This window comes from Sminthopsis crassicaudata, chromosome 1 (assembly GCF_048593235.1).
Source record: "Sminthopsis crassicaudata isolate SCR6 chromosome 1, ASM4859323v1, whole genome shotgun sequence".
Lineage (NCBI taxonomy): Eukaryota > Metazoa > Chordata > Mammalia > Dasyuromorphia > Dasyuridae > Sminthopsis > Sminthopsis crassicaudata.
Genome location: NC_133617.1, coordinates 438783016 through 438810342, shown reverse-complemented (window position 1 = coordinate 438810342; position 27327 = coordinate 438783016). Strand labels below are relative to the sequence as shown.

The following is a 27327-nucleotide window of genomic DNA, read 5'->3' as shown; positions in this document are numbered from 1 at the left end:
TTCTGTAAAATTAAAAAGTACCTAAGCATGGATAATTGAGTGTTGTATGTTTTTATGTTTAGGAAAAACTACAAGCATTCCTAGGTTGATAGGGCTGCTCCTGCCAACCCTCATTAAAACTGAAAACAATCTGGACAAAACTCTATGATAAAGAAATATGTTTTTCAGGATCTATCAACACTACTCTTCCTCCCCACCTCAAGTAAAGGTCATGATAATAAGAATAAGACTACTACCTTATAATTCCATGAGAAAATATTTGATGGAATGTTAAGAAAGGGATCTGATGATGAGGAATATTAGAAATTTAGATACGAACATCTCAAATGGAATTCTAGAGTAGTACAAGCATTGGGGTGAGATATTTTTCTAACCAAGGACAACTTTGAAGATTAGAGGGGAGAAATCTATTGCACTGGGGTAGAAGCTGGCTGGAAGTATAGTGTGACAGTGACACCAGGTGTGGGTGACTTTGGAGGTAGCAGCAATTGCAGCAACAGCATTACCTATTGGCAGTTTAAGAGCTTCCCAGAGATGATAAGGGGATTAGGCCTCTGGTCAAAAAAAGATTAAAAGGGACCACTGTGTTGGCATTAGGCATAGAATTGAACCTATGGTATAGGAGAGCTCACAGTTTCAAAGTAGAGAGGAATGCTCGAGGCTTCAAGGGATCAAAGACTTTTTCTGGGAATGGAGCAGAGGGCAGAACAGGATAACAGTGATGATATTTCTTTCCAGGATAACACCACCTTAGAAACACTAAAAACTTATAGAACCCCTAGAACAAATTATGAAAACAGCAGTAAAACAAAAAGAAAAAAAAAGCCTGAAGCTTAGACCTTTTCCCTGTCTCTTTTTCTGTCTTTGTGTTTTCCTCCCTCACCCAGAAGTGAGCAAAGACCAATGATAAATTATAGTTCAGAGTCAAGAAGATGAACAAACAACAACAAAAAGAACCTGAGCATAAAAAGCTACTATGTTGACAGGAAAGATCAAGACACAAACCTAGATGAAGACAACAAATTGAAAACAGATATAGGAAAGTCTCAAGGAAAAATGCAAATTAGATACATGTCTCACAAGGATTCCTAGAAAAGTGACAGATTTTTTTTTAATAGGAAAAAATAAATTTAAAAATAAAAATAACGATAGTAGAGAAAAATGGGCAGAAACGAGAGCAATGCAATAAAATTATGAAAAGAGACAGCTTGAGAAAAGAGGTACCTAAAAAACTGAAGAAAAAAACTCCTTAAAAACCAGAATTGTCCAAATTGCAAAAGAAGAATAAACTAGTTTCTTAAAAATTAGAATTGGATAAGTAAATTAATGGGTCTAGAAGATATCAAGAAACAGTAAAACAAAGTCAAAAGAATGAAAAAAATAGAAGAAAATATGAAATATTTCAATATAAAAAACTGACTTAAAATAGATTTCTAAGAGATAATCTAAGAATAATTAGAATATCTGCTCAAATAGTAGATGTTGAATAAATTTTTGTTGGTTTGATACCTTGGAGGACCAGGTCATAATTCTAAGAAACATACATACCTTTGATGACAATGTAAATCTCACATGTCTTGTTGTTGCCAGATGGATCAGTAGCTGTATATCGTACTGTGGTCCTTCCTTGGGGAAAGAGATCTCCTGGGGAATGACTTCTAGTGATGCTAAGTAAAGTTCCTAGAAACAATGAAGATGAAAGAGTAGGAAACTTTAAGATTTACTAGCCATGAATCAGCTATGTCTCTCTCTATTTTCTTATTGGGCTTAGGACCTAATGATAACTTGAGTGTGATGTATAGCATTAAAACAATGGATATTTATTCATTTTATTATTATGTTATGTTCTTTGCTTCCTTGTTCTTTCCATTGAATATGTGTTAAGTAAAGGTTAGCACATACACACTATATTAGGCATTTTAGTTTTTATAGAAAATTACAAGCCTATTGTCTAACCATTGTCTTTAAGGAATATATGTTTTCTCAAATATTTAATAATTTACCCAATCATATACTAATTTCTAGAAATTAGTTTGGACAATATTATCAATGATCAGAAATTCCAAGATTTCATGTTGTAAAGGACTTGAGAAATCATTTAGTCTAACCCTGTCATTATACAGATAAGGAATTGAGTTTAAGAGAGTTTAATGAATTGTCCAGGGTCACATAATTAGTAACTGTAAGGCAGGATTTGAAATTTCAAGTTTACTATGTCAATAAATCTATAATCTCATTTATATTTTTACCCTCTCCCGTGTTCCATTATATAATCCAACATTCTGTCTATTCCAACAATCCAACAATATGTCTATTCATCTACTGTAATCTGCATCTAGGTACTTCCTTAAATTGTTCACAAGAGATCTTTCCAAGGTGCTAGAAGCCTTTTTTTTTTTTTTTTTTAAGTCTCTTGATGCTAAAATATTGCTGGGGGCTACATGTTTTGTCCGTCTTGGTTATCTTTTCTTCAAGCTACATGACTAGCCCTCATCTTTTTTCATAATCAAACAACTTTCTGATGACATCTTTAGACTGCTTCTTTCTAGCCTCTTATACCTACCATATACCTGGAATACACCCCTTCTTTACCTCTGTTTCTGGACATCTAGTTTTCTTCATGACTCATTTCAGATATCTTCTACAAGATTTTTTTCTAATACCCCTAAGTGCATGTGGACTCCCTGTCAAAGGATGGAGTCTATGTTACATCTATACCAGGATATAAACAATGTTTATTGGTACATAGAAACTCTCAGCTTTTCTACTACTTCTGGGGAATTTCCCTTAACCTTGAGAGCCAACAGTGACTTTTAGATTAGCTATTCACATATTTCTCCTGATTGAGAGTAATCTTCTTTTTTCCATTTTTTAGTTCATTTTTGTCTCTGTATTCCCAATACTACCTGGCAAATGGTTGGTACTTAATAATTATTTATTATCTCTCCACTGATCATTAGCTACAGGCAGGTATTCATACTATATTACCTAGGAAAAATGTTGTCATTACAAAAATTACAGAATTGGAAGGAGATGTTAGAAATCATTTATATATACATATACATTATATATAGTATATAAAAATACATACACACATATATAAGTTAAATATAGATGTAAATTTAAGGAAAAATAATCAGGTCCAGGCATGCAAAGCAAATTAACAAAAAATGACATTGCAAATCTCTGAAAAGTCTGGGTCAACAATCCTAGTCCACCGACTTCTAAGACTAATGATGTTTTTATGGTGTCTCTACATTAAAGTGTTTTCCCTTTTTTTAGGGGGGATGTTGTTTTTTACTCTAACAATTGCCATTTACTTTCCATTTCCTACTTTTGTTTTTAATGCTAAGACAAATAATACTGTATTGTAATTATAAGCCAGATGATGGTTCCCTTACCTGAGTTGTCTGAGAACTGAGGCTCATCCCAGGTTGCCGCATACTCTTTCTGGGGGCCTTGGATTGGAGGTGGGGATCGGCACCTATCAATGACAGGCGGTTCTACATCTAAAGAACATGAAAGCATAGAGAGAAACTAAATACTGAATGGGCTATCCACAGGCTCTGAACTAAACAGGGAGTGGAATAGCCATAAGAAAGAATGGAAGCTTGCACATGCCCCATACATAGAATCTCTATAGCATCATGCACACAGTGGATTCTATTTTTCTCTTTGTATGTAGTGGTAGGTATTTTAGCCACATGATGGGCATATTGTATCTGCTGGAAGAAAGACCACCTATAGGTACTAGCAGTGCAGCCTGTTTTGATGGTGGAAATATAAGTCACCCAACAAAAGTAATTGGATAGGTATAGCAGTATTCATTGTACATAAGGATAACACTATTAATAACAAAATTGTATTTACATAGAGCTTTAAAATTTACAAAGAGTTTTCTTTATACCAACTCTATGAGATAGGTAACATAAGGCTTCCCCCTATAGTGTGTGTGTGTGTGTGTGTGTGTGTGCGCGCAAGCATGCGTGCGTGCTCGCACATGAATATGGAGACAATTGGGGTGAGGGGACTTGCCCAGAGTCACACAACTAGTAAGTGTTTGGGGCTGGATTTGAATTTAGGTTCATTTAATTCCAGGATCAGTGTTTTATCTACTAGACCACTTCTGTGCCCCTCATATTTTGTAATAGCTAAATAACTATTCAAATACTGACATACGTTCATATTATCAAGGGATGCGAGGACCATGGTCTCAGAGTTAGAACTAAATGAAGCTAACAGGCCAACTTCATATTTTAGGGATGAGGAAATTAAGGCCTAGAAATGATAATACACTTGCCCAAATGTCTCATGGATAGAGGAAAGATTTAAACTCAGGTATTTTGATTCAAAAGGCAGTGTTTTGTTTCACACAAATTGCTAGAGTTCTAGACTATCAAACCCATGACATACAAGTTGCTCAGGCTAATTTATGGCTTCCTAAAATATATCTTGTGGTCCTTTATTCTTTTGTGCAGATAAAGATATAATTAGATTAACAATTTTTGTGAAGAGAAAAAATTGGGGGTGTGAGAGGAAGGTCCATATTTCATTTTCTTTACAGGATTATGGGAATTTTTGGCATAAACTCTCTACAGATGGGATGAATTATACACTGACAGTTCCTCTGATTCATCAGTTGTTTGGCATAGGTTGTAGGGGGATAGGAATGCAGTAATTCTGAAGCAGCTTATAAATTTTTAGTGCTACCTATTATCAGTCTCCTTCTGGTCTGATAGTTCTCCCTCCATCTTCGACAGTTTAGATCAGTACCCAGAGTCACAGAAGCACAGGCAATTGAAAGAGCTTGCAAAATCTACTAATCTCTGAACAAGAATCCTTTCTATAACATAAATGGTAAACAGGCATACAGTTGTGCTTAGAAAGAGTGATGCTGCTACTTCTCTGGGCTCCATTTTACTTTTTGTATATCTTCACATGAAATTTTTCTTTATGTTGTTTCTCAGCAGTTTAAGATCCCAGACTCAAAGATTAGACATGATATTAGAGATCAACTGCTCCAATCATCCCTACTTTCTGGATGAGAAAAGAGAAAGTTAGAGAGAGAGTTCCAGTCACATGCCTGAGGACACACAGGTAGTGGATGTCAGAGCTAGGATCTAAAGTCAGGCCCTCTTATCTAAGGCCAGTGCTCTTCATTTATCCCTTACCTTTATAACTGACAATTTTTACATCAGAGTTCAGTTCATTTAACTTCACCAAAGAGCAAATAGTAATTAAAAAAAAAACACATTATTAGTTGGGCCTTATAAATATGTAATTAAACTTTGTTACCCCATGCATGTTTATAATGACTTCACTTCCTCCCAGTGGTTGCTATTTCAGCTATTAACAAAATAAAAACATTTAATGAATAACAAGTTAAGTCAATCGCAAAATGAACGAAACTGATCTTTTCTACTTTCCTAGTATCTTAGTTATGTTCCCTTTCCGCTGATTTCTGTTTCCAAAGTTCCCTAAGTCTCTAAAACTTATTAGACAAGTATGAGTCAGGGGCACATGAAAACAGTAAGATCAATTGATTATCAGAAATACTTCAACGCTGATATTCTGAGATTATGATGGATCCAAGGTCTACTAAGCATGGCTATTTCTCTATTGACACACCATCACAACCATGACACCTCTAGGTCTTTTCATCTTGTGTGTTATTTGTTTATGTTTTCTTTTAATACTTCTATAGAAAGCCTACTTAATGTGTCATTTAAAAAAATCCATGAAAAATATCTTTTTCTTCCCCCTGTTCAAAAATCCCCCTGAACCAACAACATCATTTTGGTTTAACATTTCAAAAGTGAAATTCCAATTCAAGGTACTAGATCCCCTTTATCTAATTGGCACCACCACATAATCAAGTCAAACAAGGGTTAAGGTCAGCAGAAACACTAGTTTAACTGACTACTTTATTTTACAAGGTCCTTTCAATTGCAATATCTGTACTAGTGCAGATATTGTACTATCTGTATCTATACAGGTTTCTACATCTTAAAGAGGGCCAGTGTCCAGCTATGCATTCAAATATAGGCAAACTCATCCACATTCCAGGTTGATGACTATGGAGCATTTTTTCTTTCCATATGGAAAACATGAGAACTTTGGCAGGTATTTGGTAGAATTGTATTTCTGAGCTAATTTCAATGGATTGTTTTTAAATGAATCAAAGCCAAGATATTTTCCATGCCCTAAATAAAAATGTAAATTCTAGAACTAATCTTGGAATAATAAAATAATAAAGAACAAATTGCTCACAAAATTTTTCAGGTTTTTTATTTGTGTAAGTTGTGGTGAGGGCAGAGTATTGAATTAATTAGTAGGAAATAGAAGATTTGTCATAAGGGAATTCACTCTTCTGAAGCAAATCATCAACTTTTTTTTATAACTTGCCTGGATAATTGAAAAGTTTAAAAGACTTCTTCCAAGCCACACAACTAGCATCCTTACTCTAACTATCCGCTGTCCTATGCTTTATCTATTGATAGCAAAAGCTGTCCATTTCTATCTTAATCTTATTATTTTATAGCAAGGAATATTTTTTTAATCTTCAAATAAAAAATTTTCATTTCTTAAAACATAGCCATATAATATTTGACAACCTAGCAAAGAGCAATAGTAAACATTTTCATCATCTTGTGATATAAATGAATGCTGTGGCTTATCTCATTTTCAGGAAAGTTTGGATTTATTGTACAAGGTAAAGAGAAAAATGAAAAAAAGGTTCTAGGTTGTTTTTAGAATTTCTTCCAAATATTTCTGAAGAGGACTTACCAATAACCTTGACATTGAATGTACAACGGGCCTGGTTTCTGGACTGGTCAACTGCTGTATATGTGATAGCAACCTCTCCAATTGGAAAGAGGTAAGGTGGTGTAAAAGCTGGAGTAACGTGAATCGATACCTTTTGGGAATAAGTAAGGTTTTTTTCCTTCATATTTAAATTCAACATTTATAATATAATGAATTCTTTAAAGATATGTTTCAACACACTTTAAATTTATTATTTTCCATTTAAACTTGAAGCATGAAAAGAATGAATACTGTTTAAACATTCTTGTTAAAATTTTGTCAGAACATCCATTTTGAGAAATAATTCCATTTTGAACTTATATGGTATATTTTCACTAAGAGCTGATGATATCTATGGTTAATCCTTGTTATTCCAAGTAATTATTAAGTTTTATCATGTTTGTTTTATAAATGAGGAATTAGGTTTTAAAGATATATACATATTCATATGTGTATGCATTTATATACACATATTATATATGCATATTTACACATATATAATCTCAAAAATCATACAGAAAATAAGAACAAAATTGGCTTTCCAAACCATATCCCATCTGACTATATTTCTTATTACAACTTACTTTCATATTTGAATTCTTATTTGATTTAAACAAAACAAAATAGAACACCCATTGATGAATGCACACAATTCATATTTCAAAGCAGAGTATTTGGTATAGTCCCCAACACTTCCCTGAAAAGTAGACTGACTTACAATGAAAATGTACTTAATTGTACATGAATGCTATGTGACTTTTACCCTCTAAAATATGAGTATTATCAGAACATATTCAAGGGACAGTTCTTTTGATATTTAAATTCATGGATTAATTGTTAACTAACATCTGACAGATCATTTCACACAATTGCATGTAAAATACCGTGTTTATGTCAGAAAGCTATGTCAAATGACTTTTGTTATACATTCTTTACAAATGATTGAGTGAGGGGATTTCTAAAATCATCCAAACCTCTGATCAGATAGTCTCTTTAAGGTCTCTTTTTAGACTTTTAAACCTTGGCAAAACTTCCCTTATTAAATAATCTTACAGAAAGGTAGAACAATCCTTTGTTTAAATTGTATTATTTTATTTTGTTTTGTTTTGTTTTCAAGGCAATTGGAGTTAAGTGACCTGCCCAGGGTTATACAGCTAGGAAGTGTTAAGTGTCTGAGGCTGGATTTAAATTCAGGTTCTCCTGACTCCAGGACCAGTACTCTATCCATTACACCAGTAAGCTGCCCCCAGAACAATTCTTTCAGGTAGATGAGACAGAAAATTCATTAAGAGACATAAGTTTTAAATTTGTAATCTCAACTCAAAAAGATTATTTTTCTTTCAGGGTATGTACCAAAATTTAATTGATACAAGCATGCTGTGCAAATACCAGATAAATAAAAGAACTTGGATGATTTAAAATCACATGAGAAAGGGCTCCATTTATATGCATATCTTACCTCTTCACCAGAGTTATCTTTTGCTATTGGCACAACCCAAGTAATATTAGCTGAGTCTTGCTGTTCTAGGGTCTTGGCTTCAATGTCTTTAGGACAGGTGATCTGAGGAACCTCAACATCTGACTCAGAAAATATATGAAGAAAAAATATAAATACATTGATTCATAACATAATCCATTCATTGAAAATTTTATCTGATTCAAAAATAAATTAAATTAATGTTAAGTACCTGTTATGTATAACTTGTGCTAGGCAATGCAGATAAGATAAAATTTGAATAATCCTTACCCAAAAGGAGTACACATTTTACTTGGGGCAGGGAGTGGTGATGGATATATCTTGTGCTAAGAGAAGTCAATACTAGGTAATTCAAAAAGATGGAGAGAGTGAGAAGATGCTTAAGGATAGGGCAACAGGAAATGTTCAAAGGGGAGTTGGTACCTGAATTAAGCCATAAAGGAAAATCAGGGATCTTCAATGAAGAAATGAAGAGATGAATTCTAGATATGAAGGATGACTTGTACGAATATATAAAACCAGGGAACAAAATATCAAATTTGGTGAAAACATAGTGTATAAGAAGGAACAAAAGGAAATACGGCTGGAAAGTTAGTTGAATTAAGATGGCAGAGGGTCTTAAATTCCAAGTGGAGGAGTATTTTCTACTAGAGGCATTAATGAGTTCCTGAAAGTCATTTAACTTCTTAGAGCCTGAGGAAATTCTCTGAAGGCAATAAATAGGAGGATAGTTTTTTTTTTGTTGTTGTTGTTGTTTTTAATCTGCATTTGGTAGAGGAATCTTCATCAATGAAATTTCCTGTATCAGTGAAATCATATCTGGAAGTTACCTCTTGATGCTGCTATTAGTCAGTCATTTCATTTGTGTCCAATTCTTTGTGACTCTATTTGGAGTTTTCTTGGCAAAGTACTGAAATTGATGTGGATTAAGAGTCCTTTCTGATTTCCAAATCCCATAAATTCTAATGGGAGATATCTGGGCCCTCCCAGCCCGCATCGGATCTGAGCCAACTTGGGCTGTCCTAGCTTCCATTCTATTGATCTGCTCAGGTTTCCTAACCCCACCCCTAGCACAAACAGTTCCTTACCTAAAAACCCACTGAATTCTTTTGAAATTCTAACCCTGGATGAACCCCAAGCCAGAGGCCAACCTGGGACTCTACCCACTAGCCCCTTCAGATTAAAAGGGGGAAACTGGAGTCCTCTCTGCAGAAGTCCCAAACATGACATCCTTGCACTGGCCATGTCAGGGGTTTCTGCCCACCAATGCCAGCCCTGGCCCTGGTGTCTTTCTACCTTTCAATCTTACTTCCAAACCCCACAATAAAACTCTCTTATCAATCTAGGATTTCGGGTCTGTAAATTCCATTACAGAGGACTCTTGTGCCTCTACTAGATCTAATTTTTAACTCTGTATCCTTGTGCCGAATCCAAAGGGGTTGCAGGGGAGCTCTATTTGACTCCCTGTACCCTGAACCTACCACTAGACCTCAATTAAACCTAATTTCATTTAGATACTCCTTATCTAATTCTCATCAAAATGATTTGCCATTTTCTTATCTCCAGCTCATTTTACAGAAGAGGAAATTTAGGTAGGTAAGGTTAAGTGACTTGCTCAAGGATCACATAGCTTGGATGTGTTAGAGGTCACCTCTGAATTCAGGTCTTCCTGACCCCAGATCTAGTATTCTATCTAGTACCTATTAGCTGACATCATCAGTGGTATATATTACATGGTATCTCATATACCCCCATCAATTGAGATGAAGAATTGGAGGCCCAGGAAGTTTAGAATCACACAAATGTTAAGCATCTGAACTCTGGTCCCTCTGAATCCAAATCTTTCTTTTATACTCTACTGCTCCATTCTGATTATTTTCCAAGGTTTGAAAGAAGTTCAGGTTAGGCAAAACTCTCAGAGAACAAGTGTCAGTGTAGACTCAGAATTACAACACCAATGTGTTCTATTAGAAAAATAATTTCTTTATCACATGTAGTGGAGACAAACTCTCTCTGCAGTTTCCTATCACTTTGACAGCCAATCCTCCATGTTGAATGAAGCCAAGAGGATTCGAATCTTTAGCTCATATAGTAATTTTAAAGAATTGTATTTTTTTCCCCTGGATTAGAGCACTTCTTCCAAATCCTTTATAAATTATATTCAATTACTAATCTAAATTACAATGTTAGAAAATAAATGGTCTCAAAGTAAGGAAGAAGAGAATCAACATCACATTCCCTTTTGCTCAGGAGACTTAAGGGAACCACTGCCTCTGATACTTTTATTGCATCACTAATAAATAAATCTGGCAGCCAAAACAACAGCTTTAGGATTGCAAAATACATCAAGACCTACTCCTTCAGAATTGTAGCTAAAGTTAAAATTTCCAAACAATTTTGCAGAACTCAATTAAGAACAACAACACAAAAGCCTTAAACTTTACAATTCTATAATAAAATTTCAAGAGGGAAGGAGTTTCTTTAATAATAAATGCAGATTATCTCCCTCCCTTCTTTACAAAAGTGAGGGATCATGGGTGTGGGACATTTTTATAATGATGAGTGACCAGTTAAAAAGATGGAGTGGGTAATTAAGTCCCTCTCTTTCTTCTTCTAGCACCCTAAGGTGAAGAAAAAGAGCTAGTTGTTTGTTTGGCTAGAAAATATAAAGGCAAGATTAGAAACTGACTGGGAAAGACATTGTGTTTGACACCAGAGGAAGAGACAGATTATTGATGTGTGATTGTGCCATTTGTTATCACTATCTAGGGATCTTGATGTGCTCTATCTATGTACACCCTATCTAGGTAGCATTTTTTTTTCTAGAAAGTGACCTCAAAGTTTATAGAGGTACTAGTCTACTGTTAAATTTATTACTAGGCTATTAGATCAAATGTGTGTGTGGTTTTTTCCCTGAGGCACTTGGGGTTAAGTGACTTGCCCAGGGTCACAGAGCTAGGAAGTGTCTGGGTCAAATATGAACTCAGGTCCTCCTGACTTCAGGGCTGGTGCTTTATCCATTGCACTATCTAAGTGCCCCAAATATCTTGGTTTTGAATGAAGTGTGTTCTCAACTTAACTAATAAAAAATGAACATAACTGTAAGGTCTCATGATCTGTGGTTTGAAAAGTATCTTAACTCAAAAAGTACCTAGAATTTGGGGTATCTTGCTACAAGCTTAACATGCTTCATAAACATACTAGTTTATTTTATTGGACAATACTTAATTTTCCCAGAGTAAAAGAGAACAACACAAACTACTTTTAAAAACATTTACAAAAAGTTAGACTATCTGTGGCATTATAAACTTAGTGAGTTTGAAAAACACAATAAAATGACCACATAAACCTTTGAGTACCAGGATCACATATACCCAAAGGGTATTACATCAATGCAGAATGATGATAATGATGGTACAAATAATGGACCGTGAACTTCATGCATAGTTCCTCTTGTGCTAACATGGCATTAGTCAGGGATTTCTTCCTTTAAATTATAGAAATGGACTGCATACCTTTACAATTAGCTGTCTGAATTTTACCACTCCATCTCCCTGAACTGGTGCATCTCACATCACTCCTGGCTCCAGATAAGATGAATCCTGGAGGACAACTTAATTGACACACAGTACCGATCTTAGCTAGTCCTCTTCCACAGCTTGATGGATGAATGGTCACACCTTTTGGCTTCTGAAAAGCAGGGCAATGGCGTTCTAAGGAAGATAAACACAAGAAGGTTTTTACAAGTATTTTATTGAAATTATCTATTTTTTATTTTCTCTGAAAAATAAAAAAAATCATTATTTTTCAGAAAGTTTATGGATTAAACCCCCATGATAAAAATGTGATTTTATCATAAGTTAAAAATGTAAAAATCTTGTGAACACAGTTCCAAATTGTATATTATTTTACACAATTACAGTAATTACACAAAGTCAATCAACAAGTATTTATTAAGTATTTATTATGGGGCAGCTAGGTAGTGCAGTGGATAGAGCACTAGCCCTGAATTCAGGAGAACCCAACTTCTCAGACACTTAACACTTCCTAGCTGTGTGACCCTGGGCAAGTCATTTAACCCCAGTCTCAGGGGAAAAAAAAAAAAAAAAATATATATATATATATATATTTATATATATATATTTATTTATTATGTACCAGGTATTGTTCTCAGGACTAGGGAAGTAAAGAAAACAAAAATGTGGTCCATGCCTTCAAGAAGCTCACATTCTAATGGCAAAGATAACATAAGTAATGCAAAATATAATTGGAAGGTAATTTCAGAGGGAAGAAATCAATGGGAGTCGGGAACAATGTATTGGGAAAAATTTCTTGCTGAAGGTGAAAATCTAGCCCAGTACTGAAGGAAGTTGGGAAGCTCCCCATGGAAGCTAGGAGGGAAGCTCCCTCCTTTACCACTCCATAACTCTTTACTCTTTCATCTCATGCCTCCTTCGTGCAATGCTGGGTGGGGAAATAAGCTAGAACTGTTGAAGGTACAGAGGGAAATATTCCAGCCACGGTGAACAGCCAGTACAAATGCAAGGAGTTGTGAGGAACAGCAAAAAGACAAACAGTTGGATTTTAGAGTAAGTAGAAAAGAATAAAATATGAGAAGACTAGAAAGACAGGAAAAGAACAGATAATTGTGTTGTGTGGGGATGCTAGATATGCAATCTTCTCTATGCAAAAGAGTGGATAAATTTCTAATGGTTGCTCCAAACAGTCTTATTATTAAGCCTGTTTTTTGGAGTGTCTGTATTCTTACACAACTCTTTGTACAAGCCAAAGGGTCAGAATATCTCTATTTGATTTCATAAGTATGTACTGCTAAATCAGGGTACAATTACCATCGTTAGTTTGTAAAAGGGACATTTTGAATCAATTACATGTGTTTCTTTTCCCCCAAAATATAATCACCCTATGAGTAAACTCTTTTTTCATTCTGTCCTGATTTTAGTGGGACCCATTTCTCTTTGTTCTCTTTGTCAGTGAAACACAAAAACAGATTACTGTCCTTGGCATAAAGATAACATAAAACCAGACTCACAAAATTTCAGAGTGTCAGGGAACCTTAGTGATCAAGTTTAGAGGCATTTAGAGTAGCCAAAGAGATTTTTGGACTTAAAGTAAAGAAGACATGAGTTCAAATTCTGTCCCAGACTCTTACTATGCAATTATGGAAAAGTCATTTTAAAGTCTTTGATGAATTTTCTCATCAATAAAATGAAAAAATAATCATACCTCTTTATAAAGTTGTTGCAAGGACTAAATGAGATAGAATACCTTACTCTATAAATGTTATTATTATTAGTAGTAGTACTATAGGATTATTATTTGCCCTGGATTGAGAAATAGGAACAGAATAGTATAGGAAAACTATTTAATTTTCTCTTTTGTTATGGGAAATTAACCATGTCAATGCTCTGAAAACAAGAGATTATATTTCTTAGATGTCATGTTATCATCATCTGAGGCATTTTAACTGAAATTCTGAAAGATATAACCCTTACTCCGAAATTCAAATACAAAAGAAAAAAAGAGAAAAAAATTTTGAATTAGATACTGTATTATTGAAATATGCCAAACTCTTTGCCATTCAAAATTGATCATCTTCCTTGCATTTTCAAGTTATTGAAATATTGGCAGTAAAATTATATTACATTTGAAGTGAAGAAAATCAATACTACAAATTTTTCTTTTTTGCTTTGTCCTTGCGATGCCTGAAATTTTAGAACTAGAAGAACAATTAATCAAATACAAAAGTTCATTTCTTATCTCTGTCATTTGAATAATTGTAAAATTTTGAATGTTTAATAGATTCCTTCCAACTACAGTCAAGATTGTGGAATCTTAGAGCCCTTAATCTGGAGACATAATATATTTATTATCAATAAATGCAAAAAGATAATTGAGACTCACTACTGTTAACAGACTGAGTTAACAATACTCATTCTAAATGTAATCAAATGATAAGTCCATTCCTACCAAAAGCATTCAGTCAAAGTAACATGGTTGAGCAAATTATTCTTATTTATTTATTTATTTTTTAGAATATATCCAGGAGTAAGAGTCAGCAAAAACATCATGGTATACTGATTATGCCAAAATTAGAAGACATTAAAGGAAGAGTATTCTTGTGAACCAGTATTGCTGTTAGGTATACGATGAATCAAATACATAAGAAGCAAGTACAAAATGCTGATTTGGAAAGATGAAAAGAATGAGTAAATTTGAATAGGAACTGGGTACTGTTCTGGAAACACTTTCAAAGTGAACATCATGAAAAATTGTTGATGAGACTACTATAGGACTTCAAAGTCTGAAGAAATCACTGGATTCCCTGAAGTAATGGGCAATAGATTGGTGTTGGATTATCTTTTGGCTGCTGAAGGAGGTGTATATATGATTGTTATTTTATACCCTCTTTCTAGGACTTATGGATATGTATAATTCCTCATGTTGATTCATATTGTTTGTTACATCACTACTGGCCTGTTATAATACTATGTGCTTGTGCAATACCTCCCATGAGAAGTCAAGGAGGGTGTGACCACCTGTGTTCCAAAATAAAAGAAAGTGGACATGAATAAGGCTGGAACTCTGGAGAAATATACTTGAAACAAGGATACTTATAAGGTATTAACTCAGTGTGTTTGATGAGATGATGGTTCTCTAGTTTACATATACTTAGTACTTAGTATAGTGATATAATGATTCTCTAGTTCACACATACTCAATATGCTATAATGATGTAATTGAAATAGGGTATTTAAGGGCTGAGAGAACTGGAGTCAGTCAGAGTGAACAGTCTGTGAAGGAGCAGACTGTGAAGGAGACAGACTAAAGGAGGCAGACTGTGAAGGAGACAGACTATGAAGGAGATAATAAGGACCTTAGAGTCTATTCCTGACCATCCTCGTGGTGACTATCCTGCTAAGACCAAGGTCCATCTGGAGGACCTCCCAGAAAGCTAGTCTGGACATTACAATTTATCATGTCTAAGCCTAAAAGAGTATAGTAAACCATTATGACTTAAACAGGGGCTGGAACCTAGATAAAGTCAGAGAATAAAAACAGGAACCACACACACAGACACAAACACACACACACACACACACACACACAAACAACAAATGAAATTATAGCTAATATGTATAAAAGAAAGGTCTGACAAAGTGAGAACTGAAAAGATTGATCTGAATTCAACAAATATTTGCCAAGTACCAATTTTGTGCAAGATGTTGTACAAGATACTGGAGATACAAAGATGGAAGAACTGGTGAAATTGTAGTGAAGGTAATGTTCCCAATGGGGAGAAAGGGAATGTAGATTCATAATTCTAAGACTAGAAGGAACTTCAGAGGCCATCAAGACTCATTTTATATATAAGTTTGGAGTTCATAGAAGTTCAGTGATTTTGCTTGTGGTCACACAGATAGTGTCAGGGGTAGACTTCATAGATGATTCAGATATATCTTTCCTCTAAAACTGAGGTTCCTCACCTAGGTTATGTGAATCTATTTTTAAAAAATATTTTGAGGGGCAGCTGAATGACACAGTGGATAGAGTGTCAGCCCTGAAGATAGGAGAACCTGAGTTCAAATTGTCCTCAGACACTAAATAGAATGCAACATTGGCAAGGAGGAGAGAGAATGCCCAATCAGCAGAAATTGGGTTCTGTTGGGCTACATGAGGGTAATACAGCTTCCAGGAACTAGCAGATGATACTTCCACTTTCCTCTGTCTTTGTCAATCTGGAGTATTTTTTTTTTTTCAGTTTTATGTGCCATACTTTAGGAAAGGTATTTATGTTAGACAGCATACAAGATGACAAAGGGCCTTGAGTCCATATCAGATAAACATCAGTTGAAAGGATTAATGGTATTTAAGTTTGAAGAAGAGAATACTGAGAACTGAGGGTGGGTGGGTGAAAAAAAGTTCAAAAAAAAGGAGAGATCACTGTTTTCAAGAATTAAAAGGTCTAACTTGCTGTAATCAGTCCACAACACAGTATAAGACACTTAGTGATATCGCCATACTAACATGAGGGATCATAGGTTCAAGGCAGTATATGAAAACGAGTAAAGCAAAAGTAATGAAATATGTTGGGAATATAGGGATTGGTGTAGAGATAGAAAGATCATCATAAGGTTAAAGAATAGAAGTTTAGTGTTAGTGAAAAAGAAGTATTCATAGTTTGTGGTCAGAATTTTAAAATTCGCAGTCCTAAGACACAAATCTTGAAGGCAACAAAACTTTTCAAGTTGAAGTGTGAAGTGTGGTAGAATGAAGAAAGTTGTTGGAAATGAGGAGTATAGGAATTTTATGGTGAGGCTGTTAGAAGAATAAATGATAAAACTGAAATTACCAAGAAGACAGAGGACAAAATATAGAGGAAACCATGAATCAAATATCAATATCAATGAAAAAGTTGGAAGAATGCATAAAAAGTTTGGTGAAGGATAACAATAAAATTGGGAAAAGGATACTACAAATAGATTGTGATCAAAGGAAGATAGTATGGTATAGTCATAGTGGAATAGTGTGGTTGTAGCAGTGAGAATTAAAGATTATAAAAATTCCTCAGGATTGGGAAAGGAGGATAGAGGAATAAAGAATAATAGTAGAAGTTACAATGGATACACAGTAATTATAGGGAAATCAGATTTCTCTTCAAGTAAGGAACTGGAATGTTAGTTGAAAAGGTCAAGGATATAGGAGAATTTGTTTAAAATAGAACAGGAGCTTCAAAGGGCATTGTAGAATTGGCTAAAAGAAGCATGAATTGGATCACAGTGTGATTGGGGAGGAATAGAATGAATGAGAATAGAGATTAGGGTCTGCTATATGGGCTATAATTTAACTATAGAGAATGAATCACTGGACTGAGGGAACCAGTAAAATAGACTGACACATGAGATAGATCTTCCACTACTTAAAGAATAGAGGAAAATTGCAAACAAAAACAAACAAACAAAATGCCAAACCAACAAACTGAAAGCTATTTACACTAGGAAAATAATCAAGAAAATTGAGGTTCAAAAGGAGCACTAATAATATAATTAAAATTGACATCTAAAAGAAATATGGAAAGACATCTCTGAAGCAATTCAAAGTGGGAAAAACATCTTAAAGAATAGAATATATACTAATTATATTCACATAAAAGAACATTTGTAAGGGCAGCTAGATGGCGCAGTGGATAGAGCACCAGCCTTAAATTAAGGAGGACCTGAGTTCAAATTTGGTCTCAGACACTTAATACTTCCTAGCTGTGTGACCTTGGGCAAGTCACTTAACCCCGGCCTTGGGGGGGGGGGGAGGGAAGGACATTTGTATTATCCTTTCCCATCTTTGTTGTTAACAAGTTAAGTGTCCCACAGCTAGTTAGTACTTGAATGTGGATTTGAACTCAGGTCCTTCCTGATTCCAGATCCAGCATTTTATCCATCATCCATCATCAATTTTTGATTTTTGTTATTGTTGTTCAGTCTTTTTCAATCTTCTTGATAACCTCCATTTGGGGTTTTCTTGGCAAAGATACTAGACTAATTTACCATTTTATTCTTTAGCTCATTTTACAGATGAGGAAACAGAAGCAAACAGGGCTAAGTGACAGGGTCACACAACTAATTAAGTATCTGAGGCTGGATTTGAATTAATTTTTTTCTGACTCCATGCTCAGGCATTCTATGCAGGTTTTAGTGCTCTTCAAATTCTGTATGGGGCAAGACAATCAAAATGAAAAATTCTAACATTCTATATAAAGAGAATCAATAAATGCAAAGTATTCTGAAAAAGAGAAATAACATTTCTGTTCTACTCTGCCTTAGTAAGACCATATTTGAAATGCTATGTTCAGAAAATATTTTTGAAAGACATTCATCCTAAAGGTTGAAATAAAATTTTGGTGCTTTACAAGAAAAACTTATCACTTGGAAAATCCACTTATTCAGAACAAACATCTTGTTCTTCAGTTATTCTATGTAAATTAGACTTTATATTACATTTAAAAATTTATATTTTAAATACATTTTATAAGTACATACACACATGCAGTTAGAGATTACAACATTTTAACAAAACCTCATTTGTTGTGAGTCATTTTTGAGGGTGAGGTAATCACAAGAAAACATTGGATTATAACAAATATAAACAAAGCAATTTATTGATCGAAAACTTACCCACACATCGGGGTTCTATCCCATCCCATTGGGAATTTCCTTGACAAGTGAGTCTGGGATTTCCTTCTAGTCTGTAACCCTCATTACAGGTTATCAAGCATACTGTCCTATATAATGTTTCACCTGATGTACAACTAATTTCACCATTATCAGGCTTGCGGAGTTGAGGACAAGTTCGAACTAGTTAACAAAAAAGAAATGGACTTTAGTTTAATTAAATAATTGCAAAAATGACAATCATTTCATTAATTTCCATAATACATCTTAAAGAGAAAACATGGTAGTATTGCTAATCTTTTGGAAAAAGATGGAAATAAAAGGCTTTTTTCAAACTTTGATTTCTTTTATACTTATATACTCACACAGGTCACTGATGTAGTAACGAGGACACCCAAGTGTTTCAGTAGTTTTCTGGATTGTTTTGTTGAATTCATACTATGAATGTGCATGCAAGGTTATAGCTAATTTGAATACTACTGAGCCTTTGATCTAGGGTGCAGACATCCATACATGACAATGGAAATCTTTACAATCTACACTCTGAAAATAACCCTATGATCTCTCAGACTATTCCAAAGGCACCACTTTGAAACATAAATGATGGTGGTTCACATTAAACTTAGCCATATGTGCTTTCCCACCTTTTTTTAAAAAATTCATTGAACACACTATAATTTCAATGGTTGTTATTATGACATATTTAGAAGAACTTAGGATTCAGCTTTAGGATCTTGTGAGTTAGAATTTTATAAGAAATTAAATAATATTACAGCTGAAGTAGAATAGAGCAAAATAAAAGAGATATTGAGTCTTACATCTACTATCTGTTTAGTGTAGGCCCTTGAATGGGCCCAAAGTGGTTGAAGTGAGTTAATTTTACTAAATGACTGGCAGTGCTAATGGGGGAGGCAAACCACCAAGCTCTTTTCTACTAGTGTCAAAATATGGGAAATTTGGCATAGTTCAGTATTATTCCCAATAATTATTACATAAATAACTGAGAAGCACATTCTGTAACATGAAGGGAAATGTGAAACAAGGAAACTGTGTTTCTTTCCAAAAAAGAATGTCAAATTCTTCAGGTCTTAATTATGTGAATAATATCTGTAAGGGTCAAAATTATCCAGGTATAGATTATACAGGCTCAACCAGCTTCCATTATAACACCCTGTAATAAGTACATAACTCAGAGCTCTAGATTTATAATGCTGAGACCCTTAAATTACCTTATATCAGTAGAGATGTGTTCCTATTTCCCTTTCCCTTGCCTTGCCCTTTCTGCCCCAGAATAATCTAGGGATAAATTTTTTTCATCCTTTGCCCACATTAGCCATCTTCTAGCCAATAGACCTCAATTTTACCACTGACTTCCAGGATTCTTTCTACCATTATACTTCATTATCTGCCTTGGTCATTCTCTGGAGGGAGCAACTACTGTTTCATCATGTTGTAGAATCCAACTTTGGAAGTGGCTCTGCTTATTCAGGTTTTCAGCTAAATAGTTCATTTCATTTCCTATAAAATGAATATTTTCTCTTTACCTCTCATCCCCTACATGCATACATTTGGCTTAGATCATGTTTTGTGGACCCATTTAACAAGGATATCCAATAAGTTAAGCTTTCACATTGAATTTAGGGGGAAATTCATCATTAAAATCAATGTAATTATTAAGCTTCTACTGTTTGCAAAAAAATTGTACCAGGCATTATATAAGGTTCCCCCCTCCAAAAAAATTAAATGTATTTATTAAGCATGTATAATGGGTTAGGCTTTGGGGAATATGAGACGGTACCTGAACTCAGGTATTTGACCTGCAGGAGACAACATGTTAACAATTGAATAAAAATATAGAATATGTACTCCTCAAAATCAGACACAAAAGGACATTTAATCAACCTTCCAAAACTGTACTCATATGTAGATAAGGTGATGAGGAACAAGAATCTAGGGACTTATACTATTGTCAAGGCTATAGTAAAATACTTTTTACAAGTATACCAACAGGCACTGTTCTAGATGCAGGAGATACAAAGACAAAAAAGGAAGCAAAGTGATCTTGTCCTCAAGGAACTTCTTCAAATCCCAGCAAAAATTCTTCCTTCTACAGGAATCATTTTCTGATTCCCTTTAATGCTGGTGTTTTCCTTCTTTTGATTATTTCCTATTTATCCTGAATATAACTTGTTTATACAGTTATTTGTACATTGTCTCCTTCATTAAACTTGGAATTCCTTGGGAGAAGGGACTCTTTTGCCTTTCTTTATATATTATCGGTAGAGGGCCAAGTATATTTGAAACAAGTAATCTTACAACAAGGTGTTAACTCAGTGGAATTGAGATAATGATTCTCTAGTTTACATGTATTTAGTATAGTTCTACAAACTGCCACCTATTCTACAAGACTGACACCTATGATGATATATGTATAACAGAGTATATAAGAGCTAAGAGATCTGGGAGGGAAGATAGACTAGGAGATAGAAAAGACAGAGGACTAGAGGTTGGAGTTCAGATTCAAAGACAAAGACCCTCATGGTGGCTATCCTGTCTCCTTCATTTCTTCACTAAGACCAACGGCCTTCTGAAGGTCCTCTAGAAAGCTAAGCTGACCGGAGGCAAAGGAGACAGACGGAAGGAAATAATAAAGACTTTGGACTTTATTCCGGACTATTCTTGTGGTGATTATTCTGCTGAGACCAAGCAGCCTTGGCTGGTCCAAAGGTCCTCCAGAACACTAGTCAGAACATTATAGGTGTTAGTGCTTAACATAATACTGGTTCTTAATAAATGTTTTTGACTGAATGACATCTCTATTTATTAATGTTCAGGGATGCATATTTAACTATTGTTTGCATATAACCCATAAATTTTGATATATCTAAATATCTAGCCTTACTATAATTTCTAAATCTATTTTAATCTCTTAAAATTTATATTTTCTTTTTCTTTTATGTATTTTCTAGTAATTCCCAGAGATCTTAATATATAATCCTTAGGATTATTCTTTGTTTTTTTTCCCCCCTTTTTTCCCATTGGAATATCTTTCAATTCATCTTATATGCAAATGTATCTATCTTATCATGCAGATGTAGCAGAGAAAAATTCCTGTTGACATATTTTTCTTATATTTTCTAAAGCATAACCTTGTTGGGAATTATATTTCCTTCTTAGACTTATAAAAGTGGCCTAAGAAACTGCAGGTCCTCTTGTTGGAAAGAATGTAAGAGAGACTATTTAACTTAGTCTGCCAGTGCCTTGTACTAATTAAAAACTTCCTACCCTTTTCTCCTTCTATTGTTGTCACAATAGATATTAAAGATAAATATTAAGTTTTCCACTTAGGATTGAAAACACAATTTCTTAATGGTAAAATAGAGAGGTGTGGCTAAAGAGCAGTTTGTTTGAAAAAAAAAATCATCTAGCAAGATGATTCAAGAATCAATAGAATAGTATTTTAAAGTTTAGCCATATTTAAATCAATAGAAAAATCATTAATTAGCAAGTTTACTTGGTGATTTTCATACCTCGACAGAAACTTTCTGAACCAGACCATAAACCACTGGGCTGACAGAGGCGAATGCTGCTCCCCACTAATTCAAATCCAGTATGACATCGAATTCCACAGGCTGCATTAAAATGGTTGTTGCAGATGTTCTGAATAAAATATCCATTTTCAGGAGGTGTCAGGGCAGGACAGTGGACCACTAATAGTTAAGTTGAACAAAAACAAATTTTAAAAAAATTCCGTACAGCTTTAAGGACATCAGAGCAATGATATGCCAATTAAGAAACTCTGGTAAAATAAAATTTGGAATTATTTACAGATTTAAAAAAAAAAAAGCTTAGTGATTTGCTACAGCAAAATTCCATATTGAGTACAGAATGAATTTGGTCTGTTGATTGGAATTCACACAAATACTAGGTTTTTTTTTTTCTTCTATATTACAAAGGAATAAACTAAGCAAAGTAGCCTGTTTCCAGTCACTTAGCAGTTAAGGGACAGAAAAAAAGATTTGATGACAAATCTTCTAATTCTAAATCCAGTAATATCTTACCCACCAGTGTTCAATATGGCATTAGATTTGGAAATAGAAGGTTATATCTCTGACACTTGTTCTGGATGTAGCTTTGGAAAAGTCCTGTAAATTTGTCAATTTTCTCCTTTTAAAAATGAGAATAATCATAATTATCTAACTCACAAGACTGCTGTAAGCAAAGTCAGTTTAAAAACAACAACAATATGATTTGAACCTCAATTGAATTCTAATATAGAGGATGACAGAATTAATGAACCAAACTTTGAATATCACTCATATAGTGACACATTAGAGTGTGAGATCATACTGGTATTGGCATTGTGGCCTTTTAGCCTTGTTATCATTTCATATTGGTTCCAGACTACATTGAAACTTCTGCCTTTGGTGAAGAAAGCCCTAAAGACTCCCAGATCTCTTTACTCTCCATTAATCCCTACCTAGAAGTAAAAGAGAAGAATTATGATTCAAAAGACAGAAAAAAGGAAGTTCCCACCTGAAAAAGAGAAAATTTGTACATATTTTTGTTTATATTTTTATTTTAGTGTGGGGAACTAACCTTCACATGTGTGGCCTACTGCCTGGTATCCTTCCTTGCAGACACAGTCCTCTGGAGAAGTACTTCCAGGTGGAGATGTATGGTTTTTATCAGGACATGGGACACAAGTGCTGATTCCTCCTGGTGAACCTTCAGGTTTATATGTCCCTGGTGGGCAAGCTATGAGAGAAAAAGCAAGGAACATGTCTTTCACAATGATGTCTAATATTTCATCTGAATGATTCAGCAATTTGAAAAAAGTTTAGCAAATTGAACTAAAAATAATAAAATAGAAGTTTAAAAAAATGATAAAAACTATGTATATGTGTGTGTATCTACAGATGTATCTATGTACACATATATGTATAAACAATTTAAGTAAGTAAATGATTTTAAAGCACATTTATTATGGGCCCTACTATGTACTAGTAGCAATGTTAGATGTTGGGACACAACTAATTATAGCTCATATTCATAAACCATCTTAAGGCTTATTAAAACACTTTATATATATATTACTTCATTTTATCCACATAACAGTTTTCTTGTTCAATTGTTTTCATATGACTCCATTTGAGATTTTCTTGGCAAATATACTAGAGTACTTTGCCTTTTCTTCTCCAACTCATTATTTAGAGAAGGAAACTGAGGTAAACAGGGTCAGACTTGTTTAGGGTCAAACAGCTATTAAGTGTCTGGGACCATATTTGATTCACCATGAAAATGAATCTTCCTTATTCTAAGCCCAATTTTTTCTCTACAGTGTTACTACCTGTTCTGCACACTAGATATAAATATTATCTTCCATTTGGAATTAAAAACAAAATTAAAAAACAAAACAAAAACAAAACAATGCGTTCTTAGGTTGCACTGATAATAGCATAGTTTCCAGTAATAAAGTGATAATCTCTACACACTCTGCCCAGATCTGAAGGACTATGGGTGAGAGATACATTTTAAAAGACATTGCTAAAATGTCTCAGTAAAGATACACAAATAAAAAGAATGGAGAAACAAAAGCTTTTCAAGTTTACAGGGCTATCTTGTTGCCACTAGAGAGAAGGATATAAACCAACAAATAGTTTTTGGTACTCCCAAGATCATTTGTAGGTAACCTCAAATAACCTCAAGTAGTATTGGGATAAGTTAAGGTTAACAAGGAGGACTGTGGATTCTGTACAGCTTTAAGGACATCAGAGCAATGATATGCCAATTAAGAAACTCTGGTAAAATAAAGTTTGGAATTATTTACAGATTGATTATGAAGATAGGTAGTTAGACATAAATCGATAAGAGTATTTATTAAGCACTTACTATGCACCTAAGTATGCAGAGAAAGTCAGTCAGTAGTGGTAAAGTAATGCAAAAAAACCAAACCAAACCAAACCAAACCAAACCAAACAAACAAACAAAAAAACAGTCCCACTCTTCAAATGAGGGCCTATTGTAGAGAAATAAGTAATCAGAGAAGTGAAAACTGATTCCATAAATATTAAAGAAATTTGGATTCTGTTTTAGTCTAAAGAAAAAAAATGACTGAGTGTGTGTCCTGATTACCATATTAATTCTGTCTCCACTTTTACTATTCTCATCAAGTGCACTTCACTGATCTCATTTTCTCCAACCTTTTCGTGAACATTTCCCCCATTTTCATCACATCTACCCCTAATCTTCAATTTCTATTGGCTTCATGCTCAAATCAAACCAAAATAAAATAAACAAAAAGACTGCCCACCAGGATTTATAGAAATGATACCTAAATTAAATTTCTCTCCCTTTTTCTCTCTCTCCTGATTTCTCTTCTTCTTTCCTTCTCTCTCCCTCCCTGTCTCTCTTTTTTTCCTTCCTCCATCTTTCCTCTGGCTCTCTATCTGTCTCTGTTTGTTTCTGCCTCTTTCTCTCTGTGCTTTTGTCTCTCTCTGTTTCTGTCTTTCTGTCTCTGTCTCTCGCCTTCTATCCATCTGTCTGTCTCCTTTTTTATATCTAAATTTCTTGGGGGAACAAAAGCTTTCCACCTTTGTTGGCTTCATTTTATCACCTCATTTGTCAATCTTTGCCAATCTGCTTTCTAATTAACAGAAACACTCTTTCTAAAATTACTAATTTTATCCATCATTATGATGACCATTTTTTCCATTGTTATCCTTTTCAAACTCTGCATCATTTGATAATTATCATCTTCTCCTCTAAGATATTTTTTCCTCTTTGACACAGCGTTCCCTTGACTATCCTCCTACTTGTCTACTTGATCCTTCTTATTCTCCTTTGCTTGCCATTATACATTTAACTGAAACATGGGTGTTACCCCAAACTGAGTTCTGGTTCATCTATTCTCTCCTACAATCACTCAGTGATTTCAACTCTCATGGACCTAATTATCACATATATCAGATACCTCCCAAATCTAGGTACTCTCTCTCTTAAGCTCTAATAGCACATATCTGGAACCAAAAAATCTTGGTTAAAATTCTACCATTAAACAAATTAAGAAATTCTAAGGTACCACTACATACCCCTCAGACTGGCTAAAATGACAGGAAAAAATAATGATAAATGCTGGAGGGCTTGTGGGAAAACTGGGACACTAATATATTGTTGGTAGAATTGTGGAATGATTCAACCATTCTGGAAAGCAATTTGGAACTATGGCCAAAGGGCTATCAAATTGTACATGCCCTTTGATCTATAGCTCTATTGGAGCTATATCCCAAATAGATCATAAGAAAGAGAAAGAATATATATATATATATATATATATATATATATGGGCAAAAATGTTTATAGCAGCCCTTTTTGTAATAGCAAGTAACTGGAAACTGAGTGGATGTCCAGTGGTTGGGGAATGGCTAGATAAGTTATAGTATATGGATGTAATGGAATATTATTGTTCTATAAGAAATGACCAGCAGGATAACTTCAGAAAGGCCTGGAGAGACTTATATGAACTGATCCTAAGTTGAATAGAACCAAGAGAACATTGTACGTATCAACAAGAAGATTATGTGATAATCAACTCTGATGGATGTGGATCTTTTCAACAATCTTATGATTCAGATCAATTCCAATAGACTTGTGGATGGAGAGAGTCATCTGTATCTAGAGAGAAAACTATGATAACTGAATGTGGATCACAACATGATATTTTCATTTTTTGGTTGTTTGTGTATTTTTTTCTTATTTTTTTTTCTTTTTGAGCTCATTTTTCTTGTGCAGCATGATAAATGTAAAAATATGTCTAGAAGAATCACACACATTTAACCTATATTAGATTATTTGCTTTTGGAAGGGAGAGAGGAGAAAAATTTGGACCACAAGGTTTTACAAGAGTGCATTTTAAAAACTATCTTTGTTTGTATTTGAAAAATAAGAGGCTATTATAAAAAACAAAATTCTACCATTGATACATATATACAGAATGTATCCCTTTCCTTAATGGTAAAATGAGGGGGTTAGACTAGATGGTTTCAGAGTTCTCTTCCATTTCTATTAAATATATGATTAACTGAACTCCAAATGCTGGATGCTTTGTAAGCATCTCAAACTAAACATGTCCAAAATTGAACTCAATGTTCCCTCCAAACATACTCCTATTCCAATTTCCCCATTGAGCATAATATCATTCTTTTCCAGTCCACCAGGTTTGTTGTGCTCTTGATACTATACTTACCTTTGCATCCTCCTTTACCCCATATCTCTCTCATCTTGTCATTTCTTGAATTCTTTTCTTTCTTCCTACTTACACAGCCTTTACAATCTTTATGGCCTCCTACCTATAATTCTGCAGTTGCTTCTTTTTTTTCTATTTTAAACCATTTTGTTATTTATTTTATTTTTGCATCATAAGTACTTCTATATGTAACTTCCTCTCTTCCCTTATTTGGTTGATTATTAAAGCCTTTTTTTATTTTTAAAGTGTATAGATGGATAATTTTCAACATTCATTTTTGCAAAATCTTGTGTTCCAATTTTTTTCTCCCTTTCCCTCACCACTTTCCCTAGATAGTAAGTAATCCAATATATCTTTAACATGTGCAATTCTTTTAAAAATTATTATTATAGCTTTTTATTTACAAGATATATGCATGGGTAATTTGTCAGCATTGACAGTTGCAAAACCTTTTGTTCCATTTTTTTCCCCTTCTTCTGCCTCCTTGGCAGGTAGACTAATACATTAAATATGTTAAAGTATATGTTAAATATGTGTACATGTCCATATAGTTATTTTGCTGCAAAAAAGGATCAGATTTTAAAATAGTGTACAATTAACCTGTGAAGAAAATAAAA

General features: G+C 34.1%; 1 protein-coding gene across 1 annotated transcript in view; it reads right to left on the bottom strand.

The window, feature by feature from the left end:
• The window catches only part of SVEP1 (sushi, von Willebrand factor type A, EGF and pentraxin domain containing 1), a 318610-nt gene that overhangs the window by 149842 nt on the left and 141441 nt on the right, over positions 1-27327 (bottom strand). Inside the window, 8 exon segments of the mRNA XM_074280632.1 lie at positions 1549-1680; positions 3402-3509; positions 6787-6916; positions 8264-8382; positions 11797-11994; positions 18469-18648; positions 21996-22175; positions 23065-23223. Coding sequence (XP_074136733.1) covers positions 1549-1680; positions 3402-3509; positions 6787-6916; positions 8264-8382; positions 11797-11994; positions 18469-18648; positions 21996-22175; positions 23065-23223 — 1206 coding nt within the window.